The sequence below is a fragment of the Plecotus auritus genome (assembly GCF_963455305.1).
Source record: "Plecotus auritus genome assembly, chromosome: 9".
In the NCBI taxonomy this organism is placed as follows: Eukaryota; Metazoa; Chordata; class Mammalia; order Chiroptera; family Vespertilionidae; genus Plecotus; species Plecotus auritus.
Genome location: NC_137783.1, coordinates 18,237,022 through 18,256,984, shown reverse-complemented (window position 1 = coordinate 18,256,984; position 19,963 = coordinate 18,237,022). Strand labels below are relative to the sequence as shown.

Sequence of the window (19,963 nt, the reverse complement as noted above, 5' to 3'; positions counted from 1 at the left end):
CGCCAGGGAGCAGTGCTGCTCAGAGGAGACCCATGGTGTGGGCCTGGAAGGCTAGGGGCTCAGGCTGCTGGGAAATGGGCTGTTCCTGTCTTTAGCTCCCAGAGGTGGCAGCTTGCGGTAGCGTTCAGACCTGGGTTCCAGGCCCCTCCTGCACTAACAGCTCTGTGATCTCGGGTAAAACCCTTCACCCAGGCAAGGGCCTCAGTTTCCTCCACTGTAAAGTAGGCCCAATGCTGCCCCACAATGCATGCAGAGTGCCTGGTAGGTGGGAGGAGCTTACTAAGCGGTTATTTTTATTTTTGTTATTGGTGGTGTTAATATTACATCCTTCTGGAAAAAAAAGCACCTTGAGGAATGCTAACCTCTGAAATAACAAACAGATTTCAGGCCCTCTCTGAGCTTCAGCAAAGAACACAACACATTCCAGGCGGCCTTCATTTCAGCTAAATTTTATTTGTTGGATTTTTGACAGACATCTAAATTATACAGTGAATTTTCCACATGACCAAATACCACGTCCATGTCTTTATCATTTTCCAAAGGGACTATATAAAAAGAAACTTTCGATGGATCAGACTGAGCCCTGAAACCACATGGAGTGCAGAGCTAAAAATAAAAGGAAGGAAGAACTTGCCCCTGAGAAGGAGAGAGAAATCAAAGCAAACTGACGGGAATCAAGGGACGAGTCCTGGAGAGGGTGACATGGTGTCACCCTCCGAGGGCAGGTCCGGATAAGGAGTGGCCCACAGTGAGGGTGAGGCACAGAGTGACACAAAAATAGCCACCGCTTTAGCCCAGAGGGGAATAAAGAAATGTGTCCAAAGCCAGGATAGAGGAGTGGAGAGGAAGGGAGGGGGCAGGACTGTGTCCTTCCAGCAGTTTCGGGACCGTGGACTTCTTTCTCCCCGCACATTTGTACCCACCGGCATAATCGCTGACTTTCAGTTTTGTGCCCGTCCTACATGTTCCCCAGCTCAGCCCACATCAATGACACCCTTGTTTCCATAGTAACCAGGGGAGAGTGAAGGGGAAAGGGTGTGTTGCACTGGGCTTGGGGATCCAGCCAGAAGGAGCTGCACAGGGAAGGTCAGTGGGAGGGGAAGGGTGTTTTTCTCACAACTGGTCTGAGCACACATCCTGGGGCCCCATCCTGGGCCTTGCTGCCCCCAGCCCTCGCCCTCTTTCCCCCCCCCCCCCCACCCCCCGCACATTCAGATGCAGAGGTGCACAGAGCAAGTCTCACCCAGACACACTGGGGGCGGGAGGATGGGAGACCGGGTATCTCCTTTCTAGCTTCAAATTCTATCTTCTGGTCATGGCCCCAGGGGGTGGGAGTGGGGCTGGGGGGAGGAGAGCGGACTTTAGAAGTATTTTGTTTTTACAAATGGGAGCTCTTAAAGTCTGCCTTTTTCAGGCATCTCTCATCTACCCCATGAGCCCCCAGGAGGGTCCAGCAGGGTTCAAAGGGAAGATGAAAGCTTGTGACATCTACCATGCCACTCTGTCTTCAGCTGAAAAGCAAATGTGAATGTTCACAGAGGCCGTTATCAGAGGAGGGAAGTGGCTTCTGCCTGCTGGCCCAGGCCTGGGGAGGACTCTTGCAAAGAGTTCCCTAGGTTGGTGGCAAAAGAACAAAAGTATTTTACAGACTATCCACTGCCAAAGTTCCTATCACATTGTTCCAAAATCACAGACCTCAAAGCAGGCCGCTGCCCCTCAGCTCGCATCCCTGGTGCACTATTTGGAGGGAAAACCCATTTTTAAGCCCTAGAGCCACATTTCCAGCTGGATGGCAGGGGAATTTTGGTTTCTTGCAATTCTGTTTTCCTTTGTTCAAAGTGGGAGAGGCGCTTGGGTGAGACAAGGAAGCCAGAGGAGGTGGCAGGAAGCAGGTAGCTCAGTGGTTTGGAAAAACCTCACCTTTTGTTTTACAAGCCCTTACAGGTCTGTGCCCAGCACCCCCGGCACAGCTTTCCATGTCTGCATGAATGACTCCCAGCCCAGAACGCCTTTGAGGCTGGATATGCTTCAGCCTCACCTGCACAACTTTGTCCAGAAAAGCTGGGCACAGAGGGCTGGGGCTGGAGCGGTCCCTCTTCTGCTCACAGGCCTTAGTGGGTTTGGGAAGGGCCACCTCCTGGGATGAGAAGGCAGCTGGCCTCCTGAGGCCCACTAGCCAGCCACTGGACAGTCCCTTATTCATTCTCTGAAAACCCCTCGGCTCAGGCACCAGAACAGAGTTCAATTCAGGAGCTGGGTGATGCTCTGGCCAGCTTTCATGCTTGAAGCTAGGGATTTCTTAAGACTCAGGAAAACAAGCTCTTTTTGCAACACGGGGCGGGAGAAGTCTCCTTCCAGTCCTCTCCAATCAATCAACAGAGGACACATTTTGCTGGAGAGAGGCAGGGGAGATGGGCAGCTGGGGTGACTCTGGCTTCCCTGGGAGTGGCCCCTGCAATCACACCCCTTCTTCCCAGCAGCAAACCCTCTCCACCTATGAGCTTCGCACACCCCCAAGTTGCCAGCACTGTAAAAATTGATCTTGAAAAAATCGATCTGCCTGCCTTTTCTCAGTGGAGCAGGTTCATGGTAAAGCTGCATTTATTTAAAAAATCTGATAGCAACGGCCTATTGTGATCATTTAAACACAGAATTCTTTGAGCTTTAGAAATCCCTTCTATAGGACTGCCGCGCAGAAGCCAGCTAATCTCAGAGTCGGCTGCTCCCTGCTCCACTGAACTGGAGAAAGCCTGTTTACGCTAGCCCGAGCCCTCCATGTGAGGGCTTTCTAAGGACCTTGTAATTTTTCTGGAATTAAACCTCCCACCTCTCCTCACATTCCAGATGTCATTATAGTCAAAAGTCATAAGAATTTGCTTCCCTGTATAGCTGGCTGGGGGGTTGGGGATGGGCTATGTTTATGTGGTGACTTGTTTGTAAGAAAGGATTTTTTTTTCCTCTCCAAAGGGTGAGGATTACACACACAGTCTCCTACCTGCATGACAAGATGGTTTAATCATCTGCTCTTCCTCCCCTTCCCCCCAGCAGCTTCCCTCAGGACGGAATGCAGCCCTGGCTCAGTTGGTGATGGTAAAAATCACTGACCAGCACCAGCAAACACTGTCCGTGCTTCCAAAACCATGGGGAGAGCAAGGGACAGGTCAGTAAATAAATGAACTCTGCATAAGCTGCTTCTTTCTCTTTTACTTTTCTTCTTTTTTTTTTGAAAGCAAAAAAAAAAAAAAAAAAAAGCCCACTGGAATTGTCTGAACTGCAATGCAATCTCTTGCTCATTTAAAAGATCTCATTTTCTAATCATGTGCTTTGAGACATTTAATACTATTTCAATTATGCAGAGGAAATAATATAATTCCTTTATTTGAAAAATGATACTGAACCTCAGAGATCAGTTAAATCTACTGCTGGAATAGGGATTCTTTTTAAACTGTGTTGTACCCTCTCTTCAAACAGCTGTAGCTGTACACAGATGGAAAAACATTTGGTCAGAAAGCAGCAAATTAGTGTTTTTCAGGACAGAATTCAGCTCCTGAAGCTCCTGCGTCTCCATTGGTCTAGATTTTATTTCTTCTTTGCAATGACATTTTTGCAGACCCAGTTCATGCCGTCCTTTGAGGGAAATGGGCAGAGAAAGGCAGTGTTAGTTATAAGAAAGACACTACACACACAAGCCCAGGAGGGGGGGGGGTATGGGCCTCCCCTCCCCTACCACTAGCTCCAGGGATTCTCTGCCCCAGGGGCCCACCTGGGTGACCAGGCATAGTGACCTCCGGGGGAGGCCTCTGAGAGCACAGGAGGGAGATAGGAGTGGGAGTGCCCAGTGTCTGAACTTGAGATGGGTTCTCAGGAACTCCCTCTGAAAAAATAAACACATCTGCTTGGATCCAAGGCCTGATGGAGGCGCTATCAGGAGAGATTCCAGCCCTTTTTGGCTTTTTCTAAAAGCTGACCTTTGCTAGGGCATTCCATTCAATAAGCCACTCTTCTGGTGCCCAGTGTGTTTACATGTGGCAGTGTACATGGGTTAAATTAAATTTCTTTTTGGAAAAACAAACCAACTGCAGTGTGTGTTACTAGACACACACTAGGGCAATGTGCATTTATTTCTCTTCGTGCAGCACTCCAGATAGGTTTAGAAAGTCCGGGCCTGGTTCTTGTAGCTTTAAGCACTACCAAGCTGAGGGACTGGGGAGAAGGTTCCCTTAAAGGCACAGTGACCTTGAAAGTGTCCTCTCTTAGAAGGCTGGAGAGGGACAGAGGTAAAAACCACACAATGCCTACAGCCACCTGGCAGGTGGCATGGTTTCTCCTGGATGCCAGACCTACCAGAGATGACCTCCTTTTCAACCCACTTTGGAGACACCCCTGAATACTCTCCTTTCCCCTAGAGTCTCTCCGACCTTCAGGGGTGTGCAGAGTTCCTTTGGAAGCTCAGAACAAAATCAAAGCAGGATCCTGCACCACCCCCCCTCACCCCCGCCTCGCGTCTGCAATACAAGCTAGCTGAGGTCCCAGTCACATTTGCACATCTCAGGGCATGAAGAGCCCTGCATTTCCTGTGACCACAGAGCTAGTGGCTGAACCTGAACAGCTGAGCCAGCTTAAAGTAATAAATATCAGCTGACACCTTTGGGCTTTCGGAGCGTTAATCCCATAAACAATACATCACTGCAAAACAACCAGCAGGCACCCTATCTCCTGGCTAATCTGACCATAACCTGAATTTACAGTGATTAAAACTCTGCCAGTTGCCATCAGAACGCCTGGGCAGGAGAACCAGATAATCTGATGGCTGTTCCAGAGCAGACCTCAGCGCATCTGCCAAGATGAGGCTGGCCGTGGCCGAAAGCCTGAAGGTGGACAGCACCTGGCAGCAGCGGGGACAGGGGAGGTAGAATGCCGAGGTGGGAGAAAGGTGGCCTCCAAATACATCTCCAATTACAACTGGGTCAGCTACCGACTTCAAAAGCTGAGGCCAATTTTAAGATCATTTTATGAAAAGGATTAATTTAAAGAGAAGCATGTTTAATTTTAGTAGCTAATTGGTTTCCAGGAAAAAAAATGATCACCTGCCAGGAGACAGAAAAGATTTTACAAATACAAGAGGGATGAATACGATAACCATCTTCTCTTTGCTTTCCAAGCTCAATAGCTCAGCACTTATGTAGCACTTTCCATCTTCAGAAACCTGCACAGACACTACCAAAGGTACGCACCTCAATATTTTCTCCTCTATGGAGAGCTGCAGTATTTTATCAAATCGTCTCAGAGAAATCAAGTGTTCCCACACTATATGAATACCGGTTTCCCCCCTGGTTTTATGGCTGATTACAGGGGGGTAGTTCTTTTTATTATATGTAACTAACTAAACATGAATACAGTCAAAGAGATAGAAACAATATTTACTCAGCTGCAGGAACCCGAAGCAGAATGTGGAGGGTGAGGGGCAGCTTTCTTTTCGGTATCTGTTATGAAGGCAGAGGGGATTTAAATGCGGGAGCCCTGCTGGGGAGCCATGTGCTCCAGATGTCTGTGAGGCCAGCGGTGGCAAAGCCCTTTCAGCCACAGTCCTGCCAACAGAGGGCGCTCAGAGGTCAGTACTCACCAGCTATCCTGCTGGTCCCTGAGCCTCTGCAGCTGCCCCCAGCAGTCTGGAGTTTGGGAAGCACAGGGAGATTTAAAAGGGGCCAGCCCCTAGCCGGCTTGGCTCAGTGGCTAAGAGCGGTCAGCCTGCGGACTGAAGAGTCCCAGGTTCGATTCTGACCAAGGGCACATGCCCAGGTTGCAGGATCAATCCTCAGTGGGGGGTGTGCAGGAGGCAGCTGATCATTGATCTCTCTCTCTCTCTCTCTCTCTCTCTCTCTCTCTCTCTCTCTCTCGTTCTCCCTTCCTCTCTGAAATCAATAAAGAAATATATATATATATATATATATATATATATATATATATTTAAAAAACCCTTTAAAAAATAAAAATAAAAGGGGCCAAGCCCTGTCTGTGGCTGCTCTGCCCTGATCGGAAGTGTTTGGGGTTTGGGGAGTTGTACCTTTCCTGTTATTACCTGAGGAGAAAGAGAGCTGGAGGTGAGGGGCTGTTGGGGAGGCAACAGTCAATGGGGATAATACCTCTCCAATCAAATCAGGACAAGCTGTGCCAAGTTGCCCACGGAAAAGGAAAGATAATATGTTGTCCAAGATCCTTGAGGGGAGGGTCCATGTCAGACTGGCTTGAGGTTGTGTTTACAGAACGTAGCATAGTGTCTGGTCTACGGTACTTTATACCTTTTTAATTAACCCTTTTAACACCCTGTGAAGTAGGGACTATCATTTCCACATTACAAAGGAAGAAATGGGAGCACAACGCAGTGTGTGGCAGAGGCGGGCTGTGAACCAGGCTATCTGGCTCCAGTACCCATACTCTAACCATTTACCATTTCTCAATAAGTGCGGGCAAGTGCTGGAGGGGGGAGCTCTGCCTCAAGCTTATGGAGAAGCTGGGAATCACCCTGAAGTTGGGAAATCGCAATTCTAGTTATTTCTTCCTTAGGACTCCCGACTATAGGGCCATGAGACTGGGGTAGCCCCAGGCTAAGTTCCTGCATAGCTTGGCTGCAGCTCTGAAGATGCCAGAGGCTGTTTTTGGCCACTCAGCTCTCTACCTTGCTGCCCGTCCTAGCATAATCACTCTCCACCAAGACCACCACCTTCATGGAAATGCTACATTTAGAGACAACATCATAGCAAGAAGCCAAACCTTCTGCTTCTCAAGTTTAAATTAGTGCTCCACATCACTCTTGCCTTAATTTGGCAAGGCTTTGTTTTTTTCAAAACAGACGATGAGAAAAAGTGATCAGTTACTTGAAGTAGGTTACTGCTCTGCTTCCAAAGAAGGAAATGAACTCATAAGTTTGTTTAATGGTTGAACCTTTATTGTTAAAAACTGGTTTGACCAAATTTCTGCACATTTGATCTTCGTCATGGGGATGACAATATTAGGGCATGAGTAGTCCTCCCCTTCCTTCCTCCACCACACCTCCTCCTGGCCAACCTCGCTGAAACCGAATTTAAATTGATTAGCTTTAATTCAATAAGAGACTAAAGCGAGACATTGAACCTCAAATACTGAGCTTTGTTTGGCCTCGTGGAGAGGAAATAAATTTTGCTATGTCATGAGATTATCCCCTAATATGACCACTGGGAAGAATATAAGGCTGCCCCTAACCATAGGGGTGGAATCCTCATCACAGATCTCAGTGGCCCAGGATTAAAGGCATGATGCCTCTTTCTATGGAAGGGTGGACTCTGGTTGCACTGCTCCCTTTAATTTGATCACCCTACAATGCATCCATCACTGCTCAATGGTTGGAAGGAGGCAGTGGCAGCCATGGTTGGGTGGGCCTGGTTTTTTATGCCATGAGGACTACATGCCACATCAGTAATTGCTTTAAGAGGAGGCGGAGCTCAGGCCCTCGCTGAGCAATGCAGCCTATCCCATTGTGTCACCAGGCCCCCAGGGTCAAGGAGCAGCTGCATGCTGCATACATAAAATATTGCTTGCTATTAATATTTTTTCTGGTGACAAAGGGCACTGCACCAGAGAGGTAGCAAAATTGCATGTCCTGAGCTTGCTTTCTTAAAGAGAGGTTTGAAATTTTAAAAATAAACCTGAGGTCTGTCTGACTTGCAGATAAGCAGTTCCATGTACACTTGGAGTAAAAAATAACTGATGCCAGGCCTTGAAAGAAGTGGTAAATGTCATATTTAAAAATACCAAATTCTATTGGTATATTAAGGGAAAAGCCCCTTAGACCAAGGAAAAATGAAAAAAACACACACAAAAAAACCCACAAGGAGCTGGGCTAGGAAATGTGTAATGTTCACCTGGGAGGTGCACGCTGGTGTACAGCTCACACACCAGGGCTCCAACTGCTAGTGGTCCTTTCTAGCAGGTGAGACTATAAGCCGGACCACTGCTCCTGTTTAGAGAAGGAAGGAAGACGGGGAGCGTGGGAGAGAGGTGAAAAGAAAATGTGAGCATGAGGTGGGGGCATGGAGAGGAATACCCGAGAACTTTCTGCTAGTTCAAAGCTACTGGTGGAGGCAGGTCTCTGTTATGACGAAGGCTAGAGACCAGGCTGAAACTGCTGATCTCTGCACTGAAAGGAAATTCTCTTCCAGTACAATTTTAATTAAACACACACACACACACACACACACACACACACACACACACACACACACACGATGTTTTAGAGAGAAAATGTCTTCAAACACCTGACACTGCAACAGTAAAGGTCAGCGCTGTGGTCTGGGTTCAAATTCAGATGTGTGAGTGGAAGAGGTTGATTTCTCTCTGCCTTTCTCTGGCTCTAAGCCAAGTCCTTTGTTCACTGTTTCTAGACACCCAGGGAAAAGAAGAGTCCCAGGGCTCGATGTCATACACTAGGAGAGGCCCTAGCAACACGGCCCAGCCCCAGGGCGCAGAGGGAGACTGCCTCCATGTCTGTAAGGCAGTCTGGCTCAGGGGCTGCAGGTTTTCCCTCCCAGACATTGTTCAGTTTCTCCCCTTTCTGCCTTCATCTACGTGACATAACTGGGTCTCTTCTGATCGCTCCTCTGGACTCTGGGCCTCTCAGCAGGCAGGGTTTCCAAGATTGATGTTCTCCTTCAGCTTCTAGTGCCCTTTACCTATGCTCTCCTCTGGACAGTTTCTCATGAAAACCTGCTTTAATTACACAATGGGCTGGCCTCCTGGTCACCATCTATCAGGCAAAAGAAAGACCTGTTCCGAACTCTCTTGAAGCCCTCAAAAGTCAATCTCCACACCCAGAACAGGGGCGGCTGAACAACATATGGGATTGCCTGTCCTTGTCAAGACTGCACATATTTGTCATCAGAACATCAGGTAGAACAAGAATCTGAAATCCATCCCAGGAATCACTAACTTCCATAACCTTAAATCATGTGTTTAGGCTGCTCAGCTAAGAAGTGATACACCTGCCCAATGAGTCCAGAGGTGTAGCTTACCATCTAGCGGATCTGTGGTTGTTCCCCCGGCTCACTCACTTGAGGGTGTTATTTATCAGTAGAAGACGGGTCTCTCAAACATTCTGATTAAACACACAAACACAATAAAAATAGACCCTAAACACCTGAAAGTGTAGCAGAAAATCCAGAAGTTTTTTTGTTTGGTTTTTTAACCTCTGTACGTTTTTCCTTTTAGGGTCATTAGAGCTATGGTGCCAGATGTTATTTGAGTGTCTGATCATTTTAGTAGCTCTGCCCATTACTGACCGGCTCTCCTGGGGCAGCAGGAGCGGAGGAGGGAGGGAAGATGAAATAAGAATTTAGGGAATTTTAGTATTTACTACACAGTATCCATGTCTGAAAGTGATCTTATGGACATTTTTCTAGTGAGGTCTTTCATTTTTAGGAATATTTGAAACCTTAGTAAATAAGAATAATGAAAGGCCTGCACTTGAATTAGGCAATGCAGGAAAACAATTCCTCCTAAGTGACTCTTTTTAAAGTAAAAAGCATGACACTGACTGAGTGGACAGGAGCTTAGGTCACAGGCGTTACCTGGGGGAGGGACATGGCCGGTGGGTGCCTCACAATGAAATGCTCCCACGGAAAACACCACGACCTTTCTGCAGTCCCCAAAGGCTACCATTAAAGGACAATAGAGAGCAGATTCCCCTCTTAATTAACATTTTTATTAAATAACTCATTCAAATAATGGTTAAATTCTCTAAATTTATATCATTCTATTAACCATAATCTAATCTCATTAACCTTGAAATCCCAGTCTTAACTACCCAATTCTATACACCATGGTACTATCTACTAAACTAATTAAGTGACCTTCAAACTATTTCTCCTCCATATAAAATTATATATATATAATATATATATATATATTTTTTTTTGCTCACAGTTCTTTGTTAGATTTTTCTTGACATAATTTCCTGTGAATCTGGTTGCTGAAGGTCTTTGATCTAAGAAGAACTTTAACAAAAACAAACCATACAAGGTTGTCTCACTTGATTTACACTGACTGATTTTAAAGCCTTCCCTGACTCTGTCTGATAGCTCACTGCTGCTTTTTTGGTCTAAAGATCCTGTGACTTAAAGGGAATGCCACTTCTTCAAGAGCTCTATCCCTGTAACCTCCCCATACAGGTTGGGGTGTGGTGGGTGGGGGCTGGGAGGACAATGATTAGAGCTCCCTCCCAATCTCCAGGCTCTGAGGAAGTACCCTTGACTTGAATGCCACTATCCAAAATGCTGATTTTAGATAACTCTAGTCCCTGCTTAAGGCTGGCTGAAGAAACAAGGACCTTACTGTTAATTTGCTTTTTCTTTTTTCCAACACTCTGACCAAGTGAAAAAAGATTACGGGCTGCCACTTTCTTAGCAGTAGGCACACAAAATGTGTTTATTTCCTTTAGTCCCACCTTTAGAGCCCCTGACCTTGAGATGTTCTCTCTATATTTGTGTTTGAGGCCGTTTAGACAGGCAGAGTTCTCTTGCTGAAGTGGTTTGTATAAACACAAGAAAGCTTCATCCAAACCCAAATCATTTTAGGCCTCATGAAGGCCATCTTATGCACAATCGAGGGAAATACTTTAGGCTAAACTTGATTTTTTTTAAAGTGAGAAGCTAAATAAAATGATTTGAGTTTACCTATTAAAAAACATCCTGGGGCCCGAGCCTGTTTGGCTTAGTGGATAGAGCGTTGGCCTGCAGACTGAAGGGTCCCAGGTTCAATTCCAGTCAAGGGCACATGCCTGGGTTGCAGACTCAATCCCCAGTAGGGAGCGTGCAGGAGGCAGCCAATCAATGATTCTCATCATTGATGTTTCTATTTCTCTCTCCCTCTCCCTTCCTCTCTCAAATAAAAATAAAATAAAATAAAAAAATAAAAAACATCCTGCGTTGTAGTATACTTGTTGAACCAGCCTAAATTAAGCTGAAAAATGCAGTTAATTTGAAACTAAATAGATCTATAATCACATATGTGATTATAATTTTAAAGAGGATACTTAAGAATAAAACTATTAATGATAGTTCCTTTGTCAAGTGGAATTAGGGGAGAGGAAAAAACTACAGTTTTAAATTTTATATATTTTTATATGATTAATAATGAGAATATATTACTTTTATAACCAGAGTCTAGGAAGGAAGGAAATAAGACTTAACACCTCCCCCTTCCCTAAACTAAAACCTCACAGAGACCCACAGAGCTCATCATCCATTTTGGGGAGGTAGCTGAGCTCATCTCTGGCTATTTTAGAGCCCCCACCACACACCCACCCACCCACACACCCACACACACACACCCACACACACACACAGGGTGTGGAGGACTGTAGAGGAGAGGGTGCTTGTCTTGTGCTGACTGGTCTGCTCTCAGATCTAAAGGCCAAGCACAGAAACAGGCCCTGGTTGTTTGTGTAACAAAAAGAGAAAAACCAAGCAGCAAACAGATGGAACAAGTGAGATAATTCTAGGACATGACTATTTCCTTGAAATAAAACCAATCAGGCAGTTTTAAGACAAATCAATGTCAAATGTCTTCGGAGAGAGGGAAGGAGAGTATTAGAAAGGAAATGGAAAGAGGCTGCAGGATGATTGAGAAGTTGCAGGCTCGTACCCCAACACACCAAGTTCAGAGAAAAGCAAACTGGTCATGCCATTAGATACACACGCCATATGGCAACGAGGGAAGATACCACTGCTTTAGATGTTGTTAATCCCCCACAGCATCCCAGAGCAGTACTGTCCCATTCTCGCCTCATGGTGTCACTTCCCCAGCAGGTCCACCAGATGTTTAAAGTGAGGCATGTGGGCATGCTGGGGCTTTGGAATAAAGAAGTCCTAGAGCGCTGACTCCAAGTGTCACCTGGTTTGCGTCTGCTTGGTGGGAAGCATCAGAGCTGAACCTGTTCATCATTCTTTGAGGATATACTAGTAGCCTCTCAGTTAATATCAAATGAGGGGAGCCTGCTCTTCTGGTACGTAGTGCCTCAGTATAAAACACGAGGCCCTCTGTGAGCAGAAGCCTACCAGTGGGAAACCAAACTGAAGTAGCAGGAAACAGACACCAACGCTGAAGGCAGTGAAGACAGCCAACAGAAAACAAAACAGAACCCTTCTATAGGATAACTAGTGTGCATAATTGTTGATGGCTGTTACCTTGGCCACAATATGAGACACAACACAAAACCTCCAACCAAATCATCAAAGAATCCTAGAGTTAGAAAGCATCCTCGAAGTCAGAGGTCGCCAACCTTTCGGACCTCACGGACCACCAGTTGGTGACCGCTGCTCTGAGTCTTCTGTTCTGACCTCCTACCTAATGGGGTAGTTTGTTGCTTGTGTGGGGTGGGTTTGTCTTTCCTAGAACAGTTAATGATGTCACATTGGCTGCTAAGTAGAAAAGAACTAAACTCTTCATGCCCTTCACATCCTGGATTGTTCATCTGCCAATCAAAGGCTATTTGTTTCATATCTTTCCTATCTAGATCAGCCCAGCCAATGAGACAGACTACTTTGGTTGGCTGTCATGTTGCCAGGTGACCAAGCCTCCAGGTAATCTCACCTGAATGCCCTCTCCTGTGAGAGCTGAGCAAGACTGGATCTGCCAGACTCGGTCACGGATGGTGTGCAGGTTCAGTCCTTCTGCAATTTCAGAGGCAGGGGCTGCCGTAAGCAAATCCTGCTTATTAGCAAAGATGAGCACTGGAACACAACTTAGCTTTTCTTCCTCCAGTAATTCAGCTAGTTCCTGGATCATTTTGAGAATGGATGGGGAGGGAAGGATGAAAGCTATATTTAACCATTAACTTCTAGCTAGAAAAAAAATAGAACAGCTAAGCTGATCAACCAGCAACTTTCAAGGGCAGTGGTTCTCAAACTTGAGCCTGTGCAAGAATCCCCTGGCAGACTGCTGGGCCTACCCCAGAGATGCTGACTTTGGGAAGTCTGAGTGAGGGCCCAGAAATCTACATTTTATCTTATTTATTTACTTATTTAGGAATCTGCATTTTAACTAGCTCCCCTCTAGTAGTTCTGCTATAGGGATTCATAGATCATTCTTTGAGAAACACAGTTCAAGGGAGAACACAAGCTGTGGCTAAAATTTAAAATTTAGCCAAGGTTGTTATCTGCAATAACTATCAATGTATATGTGTGTGTGTGTGTTATTTAAATACTAGAGGCCCGGTGCACGAAATTTGTACACAGGTAGGGTCCCTAGGCCAGGCTGGCGATTAGGGCCAATCGGGGCCTTCTAGCTGTCGGCCGGGGCCTTCCTTCATTCTGTGCTGCCCCCTGGTAGTCAGTGCATGTCATAGTGAGCGGTCGAACTCCCAAGGGGACAATTTGCATATTAGCCTTTTATTATATAGGATAAATTGAAAATGACAATTGTTTTAAAGACTATAATTCTGTTTCATCAATCTTTACCTCCAAAACATGTCCATGCATTACACTTCATCAAACCCACATCCTAAAATAACTGTATTAGTCCATCTGGCAAGGGCTCTGATTTTTAGGCTATCAGTTGGGGTCTACCCTGTTATGTTGATTCTGTCTGCAATAAGTACAGGAGAGGGTGTGTACTTACCTAAATATGAGGACTCACCTCTCCCATTAAATTCACATTTTAACCCTACTTAAGACACTTGGGCTGTCAAAGAGAACTGGAGGGTTCAGGAGGCAGATAGTTATACAACACCCTTCACCTTCAAGCTCACATGAAGTGATGATCCAGAAATCATCAATGTATAGAAGGGTTATCTCCAAGAGTCTGGAGAGTTCTCAAACTAATTTCCAGGAAAAAGGAACATAAACATGGGGACGGCTACCTTTGGAAGGCCACCAGTGGTAGTTTAGGACACAAGCCAAGGACTCTGCAATAAAATGTAATCATGCTTCTCCAAGGAGGTCCACTCTACCCCTTGCTTCTTATCAGTGTAATCAGTAAAATGGTCTGTGCCCACCGCTTCTCTGTTTAAAACTATGTATACAAATTGCACTGTGTAATCATGTTGACATGTAGTCTGCCTTTGAAGCCATTTTTGGGTTCAAAGATATATATCTTTTGGCTTGGAAACAAGAGCAGGTTAGTCTTGGCTTACACATTTCTTCCATCCCTTTGAATTTGTTAGTTGCCCTTGGATCAATTAAGTTGATATTGAAAAATGTACATAGAAATAATAAGTGAATTTTTCTTCTGGGTTCATGTCTATGTGGAATGAGAAGAAACCTGAAGAGCTTTTGGGCATGGTGGTAAATTCCATTTTCTTATAACTTGTTTATTCAATTTGATTTAAACTAAAAGGTTTTAATAAAAAAAAATTGTTTAAAGGATTCTGAACTAATTTCTTTTTAGCCAACTGGTATTTTTGCCTGCTTGCCAGAGTGACTGCCTTATTTAAACTGCAAAGGTTAAACAAAAAAAATCTCTCTCACTGTCATATATTTACAAGGCAGATTAATGAATACCCAGTTATTTGGGAAATAGATCAACAGAAGAATTATTTACCTGGCCTGTCTCTTCAAATCTTTTTCTGTCTGCACTGTCAATTACATATATCTGTAAAGTAAAAAAAAAAGGTTATCTCAATAGCAGTTATGTAAACGACAGGGCACCTTTATGGAAAGAGCAGATGATCCTATCAGCCAATTTCACATTAGCATGGCATATAGAAATCGAGCTGGTAACTATTACCTCATCTATGGATGCAAAACAAACAAACAAACTAATTAATTAAATGGAGGGTGCCCCCAAAATACCTCCAGCAAAGCTCCAAAGTAAAAAGTCAGTAGAGCTATGCAGGATGAAAATAGCTACATTTACTGTGCATTCACTAAACATTCTTGCAAGATTTATCATATTAATCCTTGTTACAACTCTATGAGATAGATTGCACTACTTTCTCATTTTATACATAAACTAGAGGCCCAGTACATGAAATTTGTGCACTGGGGGGGGGGGGGGCCCTCAGCCCAGCCTGCACCTTCTCACAGTCTGGGACCCCTCGGGGGATGTCCGACTGCCGGTTTAGGCCCAATCTCTGGGGATTGGACCTAAGCCGGCAGTCGGACATCCCTCTCATTATCTGTGATGCCTCACTCCTTACCGCCTGCCTGCTCGTTCCTTACTGCTCGGCTTGCTGCTCCTTAGTGCTGCTGTGGAGGTGGGAGAGGCTCCTGCCACCACCGCTGCGCTCGCCAGCTGTGAGCCCGGCTTCTGACTGAGCAGCGCTCCCTCTGTGGGAGCACACTGACCACCAGGGGCAGCTCCTGCGTTCAGTGTCTGCCCCCTGGTGGTCAGTGCAAATCATAGTGACCGGCTATTCTGGTCGTTCTGCCGTAATGGTCACTTAGGCTTTTATTAGATAAACATAAGCCCAAAGAAGTTAAGTAACTTGCTCAAGTTACATCAAGTACTTGACAAAATTGGGATTCAAACTCAAGCATACCTTAAGCACTCTGCTAATACTGCATCTCAACTTGTCTGGGAGGGATGGTGTTTTGAGACATCTACAAATTCTAGTCTTCGAACATCATCACGCTGAAAGTATCATTTGCAGTATTAACTATACGCTGACTTCATGTACTGAGGCAGGAAACCCAGTGATCTCTATCCCATTCCTACCTTGCTTATAACCTCCAAGGCTGCTAGGAGGCTATAAGCAAATAGCAAGGGCATAGCCTTTTCCAGAGTAAGAGAAGCCTTGAGATTCACCATAAGTTAAAAATCTCAAGCTTTCTCTCCCATCACTGAATTTTATTTATTGCATAAATAACATCCTATAACAATAAAGAAAATAAGGGAACACCAAAAAAGGAAATTGCTTATAGTTACAGAACCCAAATATATTATTTTAATTTCTTACGAATGTTCTCTTAATTCTTCTTCATATGAAAATTTAAAAAGAAAATTAGATATAATGTTATAGTCCTTTAAAACAATTAAATGATATATTAAATGTTTTCCCAGTTGCTAATCTTTTTTTTAAAAATGGGTCCAGTTTATTTTATTTTATTTTTTTAATATATTTTATTGATTTGTTTACAGAGAGGAAGGGAGAGGGACAGAGAGTCAGAAACATTGATGAAAGAGAAACATCAATCAGCCGCCTCCTGCACACCCCCTACTGGGTATGTGCCCACAACCAAGGTACATGCCCTTGACCGGAATTGAACCTGGAACCCTTGAGTCTGCAGGCCGACACTCTATTCACTGAGCCAAACTGGTTAGGGACCAGTTGCTAATCTTAAAAATTAGCAGATTTTCTAACTTCTTTTAAAGAATTTAGAACTGTTATTAAACTAATGGTACAATGAAAACAGCCTTTTAAAAGAACATACAGTAAATCCTCAATGTCATCAATAGGTTTTGCAACTTTAAGCGAAACTACATATAACGAAACCAACTTTACCACAGGCTAATTGACATAAACAAGAGTTAAGTTCCTACAGCTTCTCATCCATGTTATAATGAAACAATGTTGAACAAAATGACATTATTTGAGGGCCTGCTGTATTCATTTAGAAACAACAACAACACAAAACAACTCTCACCTTTACATGCCTTAAATTACATAAACTAATATACTACAATATACATAGGCATTTCTGTATGTAGGTTAAATTCTGTGCTACTTGAAAATTTGCTCTCTTTTGAAAGAAAAAAATTACAATTCCTTAGTTTAATGCACTCTCATTTAGAATCACTAATGCTAAATATACCAGGAACAAAGTTTGGGCTTTCCTCTGAAGAATACCCTATGTTTCCACCTGTGTTTCTTTCATGGGGAATCATAAAGGGAGGAAGGATGTCATCTCAGTATTTTTTTTTCAGCCTTATTATTATTGTTGTAGTTAATATTACTCTTGACTCAGTATCAATTCATGCACTCATGGGCTCTGCACACCACAGACACCCAAAATTCCAAACTGTTTTCCACCAGTGAGGCTCTCATTTTTAAGGTAGCAGATGTAGTATAAATGTAGATGTAGAACGAAGGAATGTAATGGGAGGGCAAACCTCAATATAAAAGACCTAATTAGGATTATTTGGGAGTCCACAGTGGATTAGGATTATCTTCACTCAGGCAATAGTTCAAGATGTGAGGGAGGGCAGAGGGTCAAGTGATCCCAGGGAGGGTGTTTTGGGTTTAGAGGGCTTTCTGAAGGCTGTGTGCAGGCCACTGGGCAAGAAAGGAATTTCAAAGTAAGAAAAAGTGGGCCTGGGAGCAAAGGCATGAGTAACAAGGGAAGAAAAGAGGAGGCTGAGACAAAGCGGAAAACACAAACATAAAGTTAGGAAATTGATGCTTGATATTATTAAAAACCGTCGGGAGAGGATAAGAAGTAATGGGAAGAGTTTTAATGACAAGAGAGATGATACCAGAGAATCCAGAGGCTGAAGATCAATGAGAAGAAAGTTTTAACTTTTACTTATAATTACTTGCTATTTATTGCCTCCATTAAAAGACTCAGTATAATTAAAGGAGGGTTTTCCTAAACTATACATTTAGCCTAATTCTCCCTATCATTTAGCATAATTTTTATAAAATTTGACAACTACTTCACAATAATTCCAGGAAGAAGTCTATAAAACAACTAATTTGGTGATACTTGGTTGCTTGCCACCCCAGTGCTGCCCAGTATCTGTTTTCTTCTGGTCAATAAATAAAGGTAAGGAGAGCATCTTGCCTTAAGGAAAAAAAAACAACACATACACACACACACACACACACACACACACACACACACACACATATACACACACACACACACACATATACATATATATGTTAATCTAGTTGTAAAAAATTTTAATCCAAACATAAATTAATAATAAAAATACTCAAAAAAAATACTCAGAAAGTATCGGATAAAGTTAAAACATTTATAATGCTTCTGACCTTAAAACATTATGGAGCCTCAAAAATCAAGTTTCATAGATCTATTCTAAAATATAGTTATCCATGGCACTCAGAATGATGCTTTAAGGTCGGCAAACTATGGCTTGCGAGGCACATGCGGCTCTTTGGCCCTTTGAGTGTGGCTCTTCCACAAAATACCATAGCCTGGGCGAGTCTATTTTGAAGAAGTGGCGTTAGAAGAAGTTTAAGTTTAAAAAATTTGGCTCTCAAAAGAAATTTCAATCATTGTACTGTAGATATTTGGCTCTGTTGACTAATGAGTTTGCCGACCACTGCTTTAAGCAAAGCCAATTCACATCTTCCTTGGCAACTGCTTTGAAATTATTATTTGGTTGCGGGAGGAAGACTAGAGAAAGGTTTTTTGTTTGTTTTTCTGATGGAAGTACAGCCTACTCTGGATTATCCAGACTGACTATCCAGCATGTGAATGGAGGGTTCTTTGTTTCTCCTTTTGCTTCTGGTCCTCCTCCCTCCTGCTGCCACCTTTTGGTCATTTTATTGCTCCCAAGTATTGCTACACTAGAGGGGTAGGGAGCCAAGCAAGAGATGATACTAAAATGTGTGGCTTTTTATTGAACACTTGAGCAAAAGTCTAAAAGGAGGTTGAAAACAACAAATAAGGTTTCTGGGTAATGTGGTTTTCAATTATGTGTGCTGCAGCAGTATCGATACCCAGGTGACTCGGGTGTGAGTGGCATTACGGAAATTATACATGAGACAGTTGTTTGAGATCTCACTTAAGTCCTACACACTGGATATGGAAATGATGACACAGTTGCTTTATTTAAATTATGTTGCATTTAAACACAAAACTGGTAACAATAAGTAAATAGAGTTTAGTAATAATATGAACATACCTTGGGGGAAAAAAAGATGTGTTTTTATCTATCAGAAGGCTGTTATTTCCTGGCCTAAAAGAAATGGAAGACAGCCTCTCCCCTCCTTTCTGTCATACTTTAGGTTTTATTTACTAGTATTAGTCACCTCCCCACAATTAATAAAGCTGAAGAAAAATGTTCTCAGTCTCATCTTCCCTGAGAATAACTTCGGCACTTTTAGGAGTTGCCCTGACCCTTTCAAACCCCTAGAGAACCATTTAATGATCTAAAGAAATCTTTTTCTGTAAGGGGTCAGCTAGTAAGTATTTTCGGTTTTGTGGCCCACACAATCTCTTTCACAACTACTGGATTTTGCTGTTGTAGTGTGAAAGCAATCATAGAAAATACAGGGTGTGCAAAAGTAGGTTTACAGTTGTAATCAAATAAATACAATAATTAGTAAATAATAATAAAGGAATAAGCTGTGTTTCGCTTACTCACAATTATAAATCTACTTTTGCCCACCCTATACACAAACAAGTGGACGTGGCTGTGTCACAACAGAATTTTCTGGACACAGAAATTGGAATTTCACTTCATTTTCATGTGAGAAAATCTTATTCTTCTTTTGAAAGTTTTTCAACCATTTAAAAATACTGTATAAAATGGAGATATATGTACTACTTACTATATGTAATACTTTAAACAATAAAATAAAATTAATAAATAAATAAATAAAAATAAAAATACTGTATAAAAACTATTCTTAGCTCATAGGCTCTAGTATAGCAGAAGGCAGACTAGATCAGTTTGTCGACACCCACTCTAAAGCAAGAATTTATTATGGCACTCTAGAGATAATTGAAAAGTGTTAACCAGGAAACTAAATGTGTCAAGCCTCAATACTGTTGTGGAGTCTAGTGTAATAGGTCTTTTAAACCAACAATGGAAAACTATTAAATACAAACAAATATAATCCATCAACCACTGCCACTGCAAGCTGCTACAAAACTATCAGACAGAACTAAGAGTCACCAGGCCTTAGAATTTAACCCTGGGGACCCAGCTGCTCCCCAAGAGTTGTTTAAACCCAAATGGCACTGGAAAATAATGGAATGTTGACACTGAATCCAAAATACTGTCTGGTGCCCTAACCAGTTTG

At 43.4% G+C, this 19,963-nt stretch overlaps 1 protein-coding gene across 10 annotated transcripts in view; it reads right to left on the bottom strand.

Moving 5' to 3' along the window:
* Window positions 1-433: 433 nt before the first annotated feature.
* ARL3 (ARF like GTPase 3) overlaps window positions 434-19,963 on the bottom strand; it is a 32,175-nt gene continuing 12,645 nt past the window's right edge. For 5 of the 10 annotated variants that reach the window (XM_080642146.1, XM_080642143.1, XM_080642145.1 and 2 more), the window contains 3 exons: window positions 14,569-14,619; window positions 12,622-12,807; window positions 434-3,627 (listed from right to left, as the gene is read on the bottom strand). In XM_080642146.1, the coding sequence (XP_080498272.1) occupies window positions 3,580-3,627; window positions 12,622-12,807; window positions 14,569-14,619 (285 nt within the window). In that variant the 3' untranslated portion in view covers window positions 434-3,579. Of the gene's footprint in view, window positions 3,628-9,044; window positions 9,128-12,621; window positions 12,808-14,568; window positions 14,620-19,963 lie in introns of all 10 variants that reach the window. The other 5 variants (XR_013959063.1, XR_013959064.1, XR_013959066.1 and 2 more) reach the window with 5 other exon arrangements.